This window comes from Engystomops pustulosus, chromosome 1 (genome assembly GCF_040894005.1).
Source record: "Engystomops pustulosus chromosome 1, aEngPut4.maternal, whole genome shotgun sequence".
In the NCBI taxonomy this organism is placed as follows: domain Eukaryota; kingdom Metazoa; phylum Chordata; class Amphibia; order Anura; family Leptodactylidae; genus Engystomops; species Engystomops pustulosus.
In genome coordinates this window covers 252821094-252835899 of record NC_092411.1, presented here as the reverse complement: position 1 = coordinate 252835899, position 14806 = coordinate 252821094, and the positions used below count along the sequence as shown (strand labels likewise).

Here is a 14806-nt window from a genome sequence, read left to right as displayed (position 1 = left end):
TATTTACCAATGGCTTCTTGCTGATGTCCGGGTTTGAGTCTGGGGACCCGTACCTGAAATGTTTATCACAGACCTGAACATTGCAGGTTCTGGTCCATTTGTTTGTTCAATACTATTCTAAGAGCAGTATCTATACAACTTCAACATTTGTCTATAGTTTACCATTTTACCATATTGTTTAACTATTATAAGGCTGTTTATAAACTAACCATGACAGGGCTTTTTGGGAAAAATAAACTAGGGAATAATTTAGTATGTTAGCTCTGTCGCCCATGGGCCTACTGATATCTGCAGCCAGCCCTGCTGGTATTGGTGGTATTTGATTGTGGGATCAATACATTTTACTACCAGGCATACCTATTCTGTTTCCCCTATGGTAATATATACACTCACCGGCCACTTTATTAGGTACATCTGTCCAACTGCTCGTTAACACTTATTTCTAATCAGCCAATCACATGGCGGCGTGCATTTAGGCATGTAGACATGGTCAAGACAATCCCCTGCAGTTCAAACCGAGCATCAGTATGGGGAAGAAAGGTGATTTGAGTGCCTTTGAACGTGGCATGGTTGTTGGTGCCAGAAGGGCTGGTCTGAGTATTTCAGAAACTGCTGATCTACTGGGATTTTCACGCACAGCCATCTCTAGAGTTTACAGAGAATGGTCCGAAAAAGAAAAAACATCCAGTGAGCGGCAGTTCTGTGGGCGGAAATGCCTTGTTGATGCCAGAGGTCAGAGGAGAATGGGCAGACTGGTTCGAGCTGATAGAAAGGCAACAGTGACTCAAATCGCCATCCGTTACAACCAAGGTAGGCAGAAGAGCATCTCTGAATGCACAGTACGTCGAACTTTGAGGCAGATGGGCTACAGCAGCAGAAGACCACACCGGGTGCCACTCCTTTCAGCTAAGAACAGGAAACTGAGGCTACAATTTGCACAAGCTCATCGAAATTGGACAGTAGAAGATTGGAAAAACGTTGCCTGGTCTGAAGAGTCTCGATTTCTGCTGCGACATTCGGATGGTAGGGTCAGAATTTGGCGTCAACAACATGAAAGCATGGATCCATCCTGCCTTGTATCAATGGTTCAGGCAGGTGGTGATGGTGTCATGGTGTGGGGAATATTTTCTTGGCACTCTTTGGGCCCCTTGGTACCAATTGAGCATCGTTGCAACGCCACAGCCTACCTGAGTATTGTTGCTGACCATGTCCATCCCTTTATAACCACAATGTACCCAACATCTGATGGCTACTTTCAGCAGGATAATGCGCCATGTCATAAAGCTGGAATCATCTCAGACTGGTTTCTTGAACATGACAATGAGTTCACTGTACTCAAATGGCCTCCACAGTCACCAGATCTCAATCCAATAGAGCATCTTTGGGATGTGGTGGAACGGGAGATTCGCATCATGGATGTGCAGCCGACAAATCTGCGGCAACTGTGTGATGCCATCATGTCAATATGGACCAAAATCTCTGAGGAATGCTTCCAGCACCTTGTTGAATCTATGCCACGAAGAATTGAGGCAGTTCTGAAGGCAAAAGGGGGTCCAACCCGTTACTAGCATGGTGTACCTAATAAAGTGGCCGGTGAGTGTAGGTGTTCATCCCTATTTTCTGACAATAATAAAGTTTTCCCCTGCTGAGAACCGATGTGATGAGTTGTAATGGAGGAATGAAGTGTTTAGCGTCCCTACAACTTGTGATGGTAGACTGAGTAAGTCTATCAGATAAAGAGATCCCAATTTCTACTATTCCACAAAATTATGATCCTGAATCAGTGCCTTTTTTTAATTAAAAGGGCTGTCTGGGGGGAAAAATATAAAAAATGAATAAAGGGTTTAAAAATCAAAGTGATACTGAACTAACTACCATAATCCCGATGGCTCCTATGTCATTACTTGCTAGGTCCATTTAGGTAGTTTCTGGACACACTTTCTGGCATATTCTATGTAATGAGTGGGAACAAGAAAAGTAAAACCTGGAGTCCAGGAATGATCACAGCAGAACTGGGGGAACAGTGATGTATTGCTTTTTTAAGTGTTTTTAACTCATTTGGAGCAAAAATTACCTCAATTGGGCAAGCCATTTTATTTGGGATTTTTCCAAATAGAAGCAATTCAGAGGAGGGATTAGGTCCGTCAAACAATCCTGAGAAAAAGATGTCAGCTAAAACCGATAACTTAACATTGAACAGTAAAATTAATTTAGCAGATTTATTATTAATGAGCTGTCAAATAAAATGTAGTTGTTTTCTAGGCATTAGGAAATAGGCCACGGGATATATTAGCCAGTAATAATACATGGGTGACAGCCTCTACTTTTATGGTCATCTTATGAAAATGAGAACAAATGTTTATAAACCAAAGTGACTTTTGGGTTGCCCTATGATGATATGTTTGCAGTATGTACTATATCTTTTCATTCCCCACTTAACATTTGACCTCTTGTATTAATACAGTTAGAACTTTCTGCCAAATGGATCTTTTAACTCCAGTTTAAACAAAATCAAGGCTCAGCGCAGTTTTATTTAGGAATACTTCTATATTTAATCGTCTCACAGCATTTCTCTACTTTATCCATACAAAACTAATGAGAAGCAATTATTGTGCCTTAAAAATTTTTCTCAACCCTACTAAACCAATTATTCTAAAAAAAATATTCAGATTAAAGTAGTAAGAAACTGGAGGGAAAATAGTAACACTTGGATGTCAATATAGAATTTCGCTGCAAAAATTTGGAAAGCACAAACTATAAGCTACGTACAACAATAATTAAATCCTTCTGTTAAATATTTATGGTTTAATTGCCTAATTAATAGCTTAATACAGTGTATAATCCTTCTCATTAATAGATAGTCATTAACATGTTCTATGCACCTCTATTAATGAGTCTTGTATTCTAGAAATAATTTACTGGAATTTGGGATGTAAATATCTCACTTCCGGTCAGTTTTCTTTTCTCTATGTCATTTGTACAAAAAACATCACTTTACAAACGTTAAAGGAGATTTAATAGCTCATCAATATCAGATTGGAGGGGCGCTGATATCTGTCACCCCTATCGATCAGCCATTCATAGCTGTGAATGCAACAAACCTGGGAACTCTACCATCAGTGGATAAAAAAATCCTCTGAGGGCAGAGAAGTAGTAGGACAGAGTGAAAACCACAGAAAGTGCCATCATAGTGAAGTAAGTTTTTATGCCATAAAATCAAAAGATGGAGTGTAGATTGGACTCTCACCTTATTGTGCTATGAATTTGGCATATGTAATAGACCTGTTTCAGCAGCCGGTGCCTTCCTGCGTTCCAGACAGACTCCTCATTCCAGGAAACGGAGTGGAGATTTGACAATACATAAACGACCCAGTAAAGAGCGATCTACGGAACATTCAGGGCTCAAGAAGACTTCTGATGATAGTTTTAACCTTCAGGTAGATAATAATTTATTTGGCAATGTATTTCGTTGGTGTTCCATAGACCGCTCTCTACTGGGCTGTTTACATGATAGCTGTGAATGCAGGAAGAATGGAGCAGGAAGTCTGTCTCTGTTTAAAGTGGTCAAGACGTGTAGTTACAACTCAAACTCAAATCCAATTTAGGTCAACAGGGGGTGATCTACAGTAACCAGCTCTGGCCACTGTATAAAGTACAGAGCTGTCTGTGATTGATTTAGCTAGAAAAACCTCTAACTTACTACACCAACTTTTCTTACCGGTGCCATATACAATGCACACTCTGCAAATATAACTAAGTAGTTCAGTACATCAGTGGTCATTATATTTCTAGCAAATCTCCTTCCAGTGCTCTCCTGAAACTTCTATGATGACCTGTGACCTCTATGATACTTGCTCTACGGTGAATTTGTCTCCATGTTGCCTCACCCTTCCTGCTGCAGGCAAACAGAGACCAATCATGGCCGAGCCGTTGCTATTTTTTGATTGCAGGATGGTTTCTTGGTCCATTTCTTTCCATCACACACACTACTTTTTCTCTAGATGTTTGCCCCCTCTTAATTATGTAAACCTTAATTTCTCCATGTAATTACGTACATTGCCTTCCTTTCTCGTGTTGTGGGGAGAAGCAGACACGGCTGAAGTTGCTGTTATCTGTCTTGTTCTGGAACTGGGAACATCTTAGGAATTCTGGCCAAGAGGAATTCACCATTTCCAACACTGGCCCACAGCCATCTTGAGCAGCTTCACAGAACGATCTGCACGGCAGTAAGGGATAACTGGGGAGAAGAAGAAAGAGAAAAGCATTCTTCTTTTATTAAAATTGCTTTTCAAGAAAAAGTAAAAAAAAATATATATATTTTTTCCAATAAAGCTTACAATTTTGACCCTTTAAACTGAGCTAAAAGAACTAGGTAAAAGCCATGGGCATGCCTTCATGCGGACTTAAAGAGAACCTGTCACCAGGAATGTCTTTTATAGCTGCTGGCCAGTCCAACAGCCTATGCTATGCTGCTATTCAGGATTCTGAATCATTTCAGTAGTTTATATAAGTTTAATTCACATTACGGACTCCCTAGCCGCAGCATGTGGTGATTCCCTGAGAGCAGCTGCAGCCTGCGTGTGCCGGTGTCAGTCTCCTCTCTTCAGCTCCCTCCCCAATCCCCACTTCCTGTCATGTGCATTTTGCAAGCAGTGGAAGGAGTGTGATGGCGTGGAGTAGAGGAAGAATGCAGGAGGAGGCACAGACACACACAGGCTGCAGCTGCCCCGGAGCTCACCACATACTGCTGCGGAGAGCCAGGTAATGTGAGTGAAACTAATAGAAAGAACTAAAATGATTGGAAATAGCAACAAAGGTATTTTTAATAATCAGCATAGTATATGCTATTGGAACCTGATACCAGCTAAAAAGGACAATCCTGGTGACAGGTTCACTTTAAATCCATGTCACAGTGGGTGGTTCTTAAGCAGTAAGTGCTCACTGCTTTGAGCTACTCCACAGCCTCTCCCCTCGGCTCTGTGTAAATGCTGTAGCAGATTTCTGGTTGAATAATATATCAGCCACTAAGAGCAGAAGGAGGGTATAATAAAAGAGCTCTCTATGGCTGCTTCCCAACATGTTCTGCAGTTGTTCACGGTGAATAGATTCTTTTAATATTAGGCGATAGTCTGGGAAACTGAACACTGGGAACCCAAATAGTCACTAGAACAGATAAAGGCATAACTTTTTTTTATTTTTTTTATTTTTACAAAATAAACACATATATAGTTCAAATGTTAAAGCTGAACAAAAGGTAAACAGCAATTGCATTTCAATTGTTGCATATCAAGCACATTTCATACAATGTTCACTGCACCGTATAAGAGGTAGAAGATGTAAGAAGAAAAAAAAAGAAGAAAAGAAAAAAAGTAAAAGATTGAAGAAAAACAAAAGAAAAAATATAAAATAATCATACATATTTTGTAATTAACTCTCTGGTGTCACCATCAAATAAGAAAAGGATTTTAGGCAGTATTCCTTTCATAGCCTGGCCATGATTTCCACAATTCGTCAAAATCATTAATCTTAATAATACCTTGTTCCCCAAGACATTTTTCCATTCTCCATGTGGAATTAACTAAAGAAATCATTTTAGTAATAGTCGGGTTGATTTCATCCTTCCATTTTTTAACAAGTATAACTCTAGCTGCTGTCTTGATTTTATTAATAACCCATTTATATTTATGAATTTAGTAGGTCCCTTGACACAATGGGGCAGATTTATAAAGCAGTCTGAAAGTCAGAATATTTCCAATTGCCCATGGCAACCAATCACAGCTCCCCTTTAAAATATTCATGAGCACTGGTGAAATGAAAGCTGAGCTGTGATTGGTTGCAACTGGAAATATTCCGACTTTCAGACTGCTTGATAAATCTGCCCCAATATTCAAAAGTGCCCATTCTGGTGAAAGTCCAAGGGAAACCCCTGCTACCAATTCTATAATTTAACCAACACCCAACCAGTAGCTACTTAGCTTGGGGTATGACCACAATACATGGCATAGGGTAGCTTTTTTTCCACAACGTCTCCAGCATAATTCAGATTGATCAGAAAACATATTAGCAAGTCGTGCAGGAGGAGTATACCATCTAGTATGAATGTTAATTAATATCTCATAATAATTTAAGCAGAACGTATTCTTGCTAATCCCTCTAGTAGCATTAAGCCAGTCCGCTAACGGGAAAGATCTCCCTATTTCCTGCTCCCTTTTAATCATATATCCAAGTTTCCCTTTACTAGAGGTCTCCATAAATTCTGAGTATGCTAATGAGATATCGCCTTTGTATTTAACTTTTGATGTCAAAAATCTAAAAAATCTGGATTGGTTTGACTCTTTAATTCCAGTGCCCATAACGATCTTAAAAAGGATTTCAATTTTGCATACACCATAAATTCTGTTGCTGATATACGAAATTTTCCCCTTATAAGATCAAACGTACATAAACCTTCTACATAAACCTGGTAGTATCGAGGAGCTGGATATGTCCTTTCTTTAGATCTAAATTGGTAGCTATAAGCAGATCTTTTAATAGCTCATATGACGCAAACTCCGCCTCTATCTGCATCCAGTTTTCCGGTGGACTCTCTGTCCAACATCTATTGCATGCCTCCAAGATTACCGCTTGATGATATATAAATATGTTTGGGAGGCCTGCCCCTCCCCACCATCTATTCACATATAATGTTTGGCTGGAAACTCTTGGAGGTTTATTGTTCCACACAAATTGGATCAAAATTTTCTTAATTGTCTTGAGAGTAAACTGCGAAAACGCTAGGGGAATACAGCGAAAATAATAAAGGATTATAGGAAGTAGATTACTTTTGATGGCACTTATTCTCTCCAGCCATGATAATGAGTTTGGCAGTTTTTTAATCAAGGTTTTTAATTTATCTATTAAATTCGTGCTATTCAAATTAATAATTACTTCTAAAGTAGGGCCTAGCATAATTCCCAAATACTTTGTACCGCTTTTTGCCCATGCAAAAGAAAACTTCAAAATGATCTTTTGTTTAAGATCACTAGTTTCATTTATTATTATTATTTGTTTCATTTATTTTATAGTAGGGTAAGCTAGAATATTTGGTAATAGTTTTCCTTACCTCCTCTAAGGAAGAGAGTGGGTCCAAACAGGTGATAATTATATCATCAGCATATAACCCTATTACATGCTCTGAATCCCTGCTTTTGATCCCATGAATGTCTGGATTTCTTCTTATGGCTTGGGCTAGGGGTTCCATCATTAAAGGAAACCTACCACTTGAAGTGGCAGGTTTCAGATGGAAATACCGAGCACCAGCTCAGGGTGAGCTGGTGCTGGAGCTTATTTTTGTTAGGGTTTTAAACCGCGGTATCGCGGTTTAAAACACTTTTTAAACTTTATAGCCGGCGCAGGGAGGTACGCGCTCGGCGCTTACCATGCGCGCGACCGTGCGTGCAGCTACATAGGAAGCCACGCGCATGTTAAGCGCCGAGCGCGTACCTCCCTGCGCCGGCTATAAAGTTTAAAGGACACCTGTCATCAGGTCTGTGTCACTTGTCCTGTCACTACTACCTGTTGGAGCAGATCACAAGGATCCCATCCCAGCCTTTATCTAGTTATTTCATACATTAATCATTGTAAAATCATCTTTTCTTTAATATGTAAATGAGGCTGGTCACATGGTCAGAGGCAGTGATGTCACACCTGTTCCCCCTCCCCTCTCCTCCCCCTGCTCATGTCTGTGTGCAATGTATAGTAAAGCATAGTTAGTGTATCTGCTGACATGCTGCATCCTCCTAATACACAGGTGAGAGACACAGACATCAGCTACACATGAATCTGACATGTTCTGCTGTAACATGGCTGCCTGGAGCTGCTGTATCTCTCCTATATACACACACACATGCACACACAGGCTGCAGGGGGCGTGGCCACCAGCACCAGGAAGCACATCATTATACAGGCGCACACCATTATACAGGCTGTCAGTCAAGCACTGGGGGTGTGGCTGTGCCTCCCACTCATGAATAGAGTGGACAGCTTGAATATGCTAATGCTTCATTGGACACTTCACAGGTCATTTGCATACAGCTTTAGGACCTTATTGCTTAGGTTTACAGGCATATAGAGGGACAATGAAGGGATAGAGGCAATGCTCTCTAATGGCAGTTTATGAAAATATATCTAGTTTAGGGGGGTTATTTTGCATGACGGGTTCTCTTTAAAAAGTGTTTTAAACCGCGATACCGCGGTTTAAAACCCTAACAAAAATAAGCTCCGGCAACAGCTCACTCTGAGCTGGTGCTCGGTATTTCCATCTGAAACCTGCCACTTCAAGTGGTAGGTTTCCTTTAAGTTGAAAATCAAACTTTTTTGAAATATGCCCCATTCCAGAAACATATGCTTTTGAAGAAGAGTATAGGGACATTATTAATCCCAAGAATATAGAGGAAAACCCGAACTGGGTCAGGACAGCTTCCAGGAACCCCCAGTGCACCCTGTCAAATGCTTTTTCAGCATCTATTGACAGGACTGCACATGGGGACTCCTGGAGCCCCGCTAATTGTATTAAGTTGATTATTCTACGTGTAGCGTCCCTAGTTTGTTTTCTTGGCATAAAACCTACTTGATCTAAATTTATCAAGGTATTTATAACTAGGGACAGTCTAGAGGCTATTATGGACGAAAAGATTTTTAGATCACTATTTAAAAGGGATATTGGTCTATAATTGTCAGGATGAGTTGGATCTTTATTTTCTTTATGTATAGTGACTACTTTTGCCAGTAACATTTCTTCTGGTATTCTCTCCCCTGGCCTAAATGTATTGAACAAAATGGTGAGGTGCCAAAGTATCCTTCATTTCAATATAATAATCGTTCGAAAAGCCGTCGATGGCCAGTTTAACTTCTCCCAGCGTAAATGCAGCATCCAAGATCTTATTTTGACCGGAATTTAATTCAGGGAGGCCCAAGGTCTTCAAATATTCCCTCATACTTCCACTTGATGGACTAGCAACTTATCCGGCTAATGCCAAATTATACAAATTTGAGTAGTAATCACTGAACCTAACTAATATTTTTGTGGGTCATATATTTCTTGACCATTAAATATTAGTTTATCAATTTTCCTATCTCCTTCTTTCTTTAATTTATTAGACAATAATTCTTTGGCCCTCAATCCTACTTTACATTTTGTCATTCCTGATTTAAATAGGTTCTTTACATAGTCCTTTGCCATAAGTTGTTGAAGGCGCTGTCTTAACTCTAATAGATGGATGTTGATTTGATCTGTGGGAGATTTTTTATGTAGTTCTTCCAGACATGCAATTTTTCCTATTAAAGAATCTCTCTCTTGATTTTCTTCCCTTTTTACGCGGTGATTTAGCTTTGAGAGAAGGCACCTAATAACTGCTTTATGTGATGTCCATAATGTCACTGTTCACAACAAATTTGCCTCCTTCTGGTAAAAATGTTCCTGTATAGCCTTCTCGGCTTTGTCTATGTATTTTTTTAGGGTCCTATACTTTAATCTCCAATTAGCATTGGAACATGGGGTTTTATACATAGTTACAGTCATGGTCAATTTGACATGCTTTGTGCAGCGCTGCGTAATCTGTGTGCGCTATATAAATAAAGAATTATTATTATTATTATTATTATTATTATGGTCGTTGGTGCATGCTCAGAGCATGTAATAGGGAGGATTTCTGTATTTAAAATTCGGTTCAATAATTCTTTTTTTACTGTAAAAAAGTCTATCCTGGAGTAGGATTGATGTCGATTAGAATAGAAGGTATAGTTTCTTTCGCTGCCATGTGCATATCTCCATATATCGTGCAGGTCTTAATTAATGAGTAGTTTTTTAAGATCGATATGGGAAGTAGTGATTCTATTGGAGCGATCTATCCGGGAGTCAATCACCGTATTGAAGTCCCCAGCTAATATTAAAGTTTGCCTTTAAAGGTATCTTTTATTTTGTTTAATACCCTTAATGCAAACTTTTTCTGGCCCACATTCGGAGCATAAACATTAACTATAGTGAATAGTTCATCAAAAATTTCACACTGTAATATAATATATCTGCCTTCTTTATCACTTATATTATTGATCAGTCTAAATTTAACTTTTTTATTTATGGCAATTAGTACTCCCCCCCCCCCCTTTTTTTTTTTTCATTTGCTGCAAAAAATATTACCGGAAACTGGGAGTCAGTGAATCTATAATTATCTTTTTCTAGCATGTGCGTTTTTGTAAGAGTACTATTATTTCTCTTAACCTCTTTCCACACTGTGTCTCTTAACTGGAAGATTTAGACCACATACATTCCAGCTGAAAATATCCATACTATCCATTCCCATTAAAATTTGTCTGTATTTTAAGATACCACCCACCTATTCTCCTTCGCAACAATCCCTTATTTGATTAAGACAGTAGGATGACACTGATTTTTATTAACATGAACTTTCTAGAAAGAGTTAAATAAGCATTGAAGCAAAGATAGAAAAAAAAAAGCGCAAGAAAAAGAAGAAAAAACAAATAAAAAAAAAGTTTCTACATCCAGCTACCGCCCATAGGGGGCTGTGGGACCAATCTATAGCCAAGATCAGACACTATCTATCTGACACCTGGCCGGGAGAAACCGTTCAGCAGGACAGTCCATCATACTTTCTGCCATTCGATTGGTAGTTTTTTTGGTAGTAATGGCGCATTTGGAGTATGGAGTTCATCTTCTCTAATCCATCCCCAGACCAGGAACAGCGTCTCTGCATCATGAGTTGTATTACAAAAAAAAGTCTCAGAATCCTTCTGAAAAATAAATCTTAATGGGAATCCCCATTTATATCGGATATTTTTTTGTTGTAGAATTGTTGTTATCGTATTGAATTCTCTTCTTTTGGAGAGTGTTAGTGGAGAAACATCTTGGAACACCTTGATATTTTTAAACTTCTCCGGTATAGAATCTCTTTTCCTGAAGTTTTTAACAAAGTCCTCCTTGATATGGTAATAGTGAATTCTAGCAATGATATCTCTTGGCGCCTCTGCTGGGGCATTGCGTGGCTTTTTAATCCTATGGATTCTGTCGATCATTAACTCAGAGTTCGTAGCTTCTGGGAGAACCGAGGACATCAAATCCCATACAAAGTTAAGTAGCTCCGTATCTGTTACTGATTCCATAATCCCTCTAAAACGTAGATTGTTCCTACGGGAACGATCTTCTAGATCCATCAATTTTATTTGTTGCGACTGCACGGTTTCTTGCAATTGGCCAGCAATGTCTATTAGGGAATTACATGTGACCGCCATGACTGAAAGTTGATTTTCCACCTGGGATGTCCGCTCACCAAGTACCGTGATTTCTTTCCTTAGTTCTTTTGTTTGATTTTCCAAGTCCTGTTTAATGTTCAAATATAGTTTATTTAATAGCTTTTCCATTGAAGTTTCCACCATTTCTTGAACTTCCATTGCGTCCATCATCCTTGGGTGGGTAGGGGGCTGATCTCCATCTTCCTCAACTACATTTTTCGCGCCTGAGTTCTCTTGTTATTTTTTTTTATTACATAGCCATATGTAAAGGTATAACTTGAAGCTGCTGGGCACCGAGGAAAAATGTGTACCAGGCCCCCAATATATTATTCATTGTACTGGTCTCTTCGTATGGGGGAAAGACATAAGAGGCCAAGTTCTTTCTACCCTCAATTTCAAGTTACATCCGTGAGAACAGGAGTCCGAAGACTCCTCTGCTGTCTGCATGTCAATATAGCAATGGTCACACATGTTGTGCTACTCCATACTGAGTCTATGGACCATTGCTCCAACTAAATACCTAATTCTACAGATCACCAGATAAAAATAGCTGCAAAAATATTCTGTGCACTGATGAACCGTTATAATGTTTATCTTACATTCCAACATTCTCACATCTTTCATGTCATTGAATAATTAGCTCCAATGCATTTTCATAAAACTTCACAATTTTGGAAATCAGGATTTAATGTTCCCCTTATGGCATGTTTCAGATGATATGGCACACATGGCACGCTTAGGAGAGCTACATATAAAGGTTCCATATGTACATAGTGTTTGGATATATTATTTTCCCTACTTCAACCCTTGATTCCGGTTCTTGTTTAATGCTGTGGCCAAAAGGGACCAGATTTGCTTATTATTTCTAAAGTACATATGAATCGATGCATCATTATATTTTGTTTTGTAGCAAATAAATAAACTGGGTGTATTTTGCTCTGACAAGTTTATGGGGTGGTAAACTAGATTATTTCCAGGGGGATAAATTCCTAGGGGCATGCTGCATATTGTTATATAATTTTACCGTATGTGAAGCTCTGATTGTTGAAATCATATGGACTATATTCACCGTATCGAATATTATTTGAACAAGACATGGGAAAGTTTGTAAGGTATTGTGAGGTGATATTGTGAAGGCAATAGATTGTCAGTTTATTTGTATATCGTGATGAGTTATTATTTATCAAAAATAATGAAAGTTCTAGGTATTCATAGGCTCAAATGTCACCGAAGATACACAACACTCAAAAGAGTTACCGCTGAGCCAATTAATTGCATTCTAGATTGATGTTGGACAGTGCTCAACCTTCCTCATGCATAAAGGTGTTTCCCTTGGTTGGATTGAAACCAATGTAGGTGTTGGCCTTGGTTGGATGGAAACCAATGTAGGTGTTGGCCTTGGTTGGATTAAAACCAATGTAGGTGTTGGCCTTGGCTGGATTGAAACCAATGTAGGTGTTGGCCTTGGTTGGATTGAAACCAATGTAGGTGGTTGCCTTGGTTGGATTGAAACCAATGTAGGTGGTTGCCTTGGTTGGATTGAAACCAATGTAGGTGGTTGCCTTGGTTGGATTGAAACCAATGTAGGTGTTGGCCTTGGTTGGATTGAAAAAAATGTAGGTGTTGGTCTTGGTTGGATTGAAACCAATGTAGGTGTTGGCCTTGGTTGGATTGAAACCAATGTAGGTGTTGGCCTTGGTTGGATTGAAACCAATGTAGGTGTTGGCCTTGGTTGGATTGAAACCAATGTAGGTGTTGGCCTTGGTTGGATTGAAACCAATGTAGGTGGTTGCCTTGGTTGGATTGAAACCAATGTAGGTGTTGGCCTTGGTTGGATTGAAACCAATGTAGGTGTTGGCCTTGGTTGGATTGAAACCAATGTAGGTGTTGGCCTTGGTTGGATTGAAACCAATGTAGGTGTTGGCCTTGGATGGATTGAAACCAATGTAGGTGGTGGCCTTGGTTGGATTGAAACCAATGTAGGTGTTGGCCTTGGTTGGATTGAAACCAATGTAGGCGGTGGCCTTGGTTGGGTTGAAACCAATGTAGGTGTTGGCCTTGGTTGGATTGAAACCAGTGTAGGTGTTGGCCTTGGTTGGATTGAAACTAATGTAGGTATTGCCCTTGGTTGGAATGAAACCCACAACCCCACTGCTGAAAGGTTGCCGAGTTAACTGCTGAGCTATGTGCTAAGGTTTGGTTAGCATTGTGTATGGTTTATAGGTTCAGTGTGGGAGATTTGTGTGCCAGAATATGATGAAATCAAAACCCATCTGTCAATGATGGAGAAATCAAGAGGCTCTGGTCTCTTTATTTATCTGTCGGTGGGGCTGCGAAGTGTATATATCTACATATATTTCTTGCGTAGAAATATTACTCAACCTGCAAGTTTTCACTGAACTTATAAACCATACACGATGCTAACCAAACCTTAGCACATAGCTCAGTTAACACACTAACCTTGTACCGTTTGCTCGTTGCACTGTTCCACTCCGCCGCCAGCCATGCCCCCCCTCTCTTCATGCCCCTCTATGTCCCCTGGGCGTGGATATGGTGTGAAGGGGGAAGAATTGCAATTACTGTCAGTTCGCTAGCAATTATTATTATTATTTCAGGGCTTCTACGCCAGTTTTCTGGTATAGAAGCCCTGATAAATGTCCCCCAGTATACCCAATGTACAATCTTCATAATCGTTAATAAATTTGCTTTGATGTTCTAAGTTTGAACTGCCAACAATGTCAACCCATAAAATGCTCTGTTCGATGGATTGTGCTACCAATATATACTCACAAGGTCGGGTCGTGTTATGCTAAGGAAGTTGAACTCTTGACTGCTACAGCTAACAGTTCTGTAAGATTTTCTCAGCACTTCGGCATAAGCAGAAAGTGGCTATACCACACCCAATATGTTATTAGCATGATTATAGCAGTAAATTACTATCACGGTTAGAAATTAAAATTTGAATTGGTTTCCCCCAAATTTCACACTGTATCGTTAAGGAATTTTCCTATGTAGATACCAGCTGCTGCATTCCAAATGGCAGAGCCTTGCTTAATATGCATGCCTCATCTAGATCAGCACAAGAACAGATAATATTTAGCCAAGTCTACCACTTGAGCATGACCTTTATTTCTTGTTTCTCTAGTAAATGATATATACTATATATATTTACACTTTGGTTTGAAATCTGCATCTAATCCATTTGGATTACCTGGATCTAATAGTAAGTGTTCCTGGTTTATCATGATGGATTTTAATACATAATTTTCTTCAAAGCTAAAACCAAGCATGCCCTGAAAGAAAAACTCCACCAAATATATAATAATAATCTTTATTTATATAGCGCCATCATATTACGTAGCGCTTTACAAATCATAGGAAACAAATACAAATATAATATAACATGACAGAGCACAACATTTGTATGGAACAACAAGAGTGAGGTCCCTGCTCGCCAGAGCTTACGGTTTATGATGATGATGGGGTAACACGAGGTAAAATAATATTTAATGGTCAAGCC

General features: G+C 39.3%; 1 protein-coding gene across 2 annotated transcripts in view; it reads right to left on the bottom strand.

Annotated features, from left to right (window-relative positions):
• Positions 1-14806, bottom strand: part of CORIN (corin, serine peptidase) — a 154433-nt gene that overhangs the window by 48605 nt on the left and 91022 nt on the right. For both annotated transcript variants that reach the window (XM_072124787.1, XM_072124782.1), the window contains exon 5: positions 4056-4237. In XM_072124787.1, the coding sequence (XP_071980888.1) occupies positions 4056-4237 (182 nt within the window). The remainder of the gene's footprint in view (positions 1-4055; positions 4238-14806) is intronic.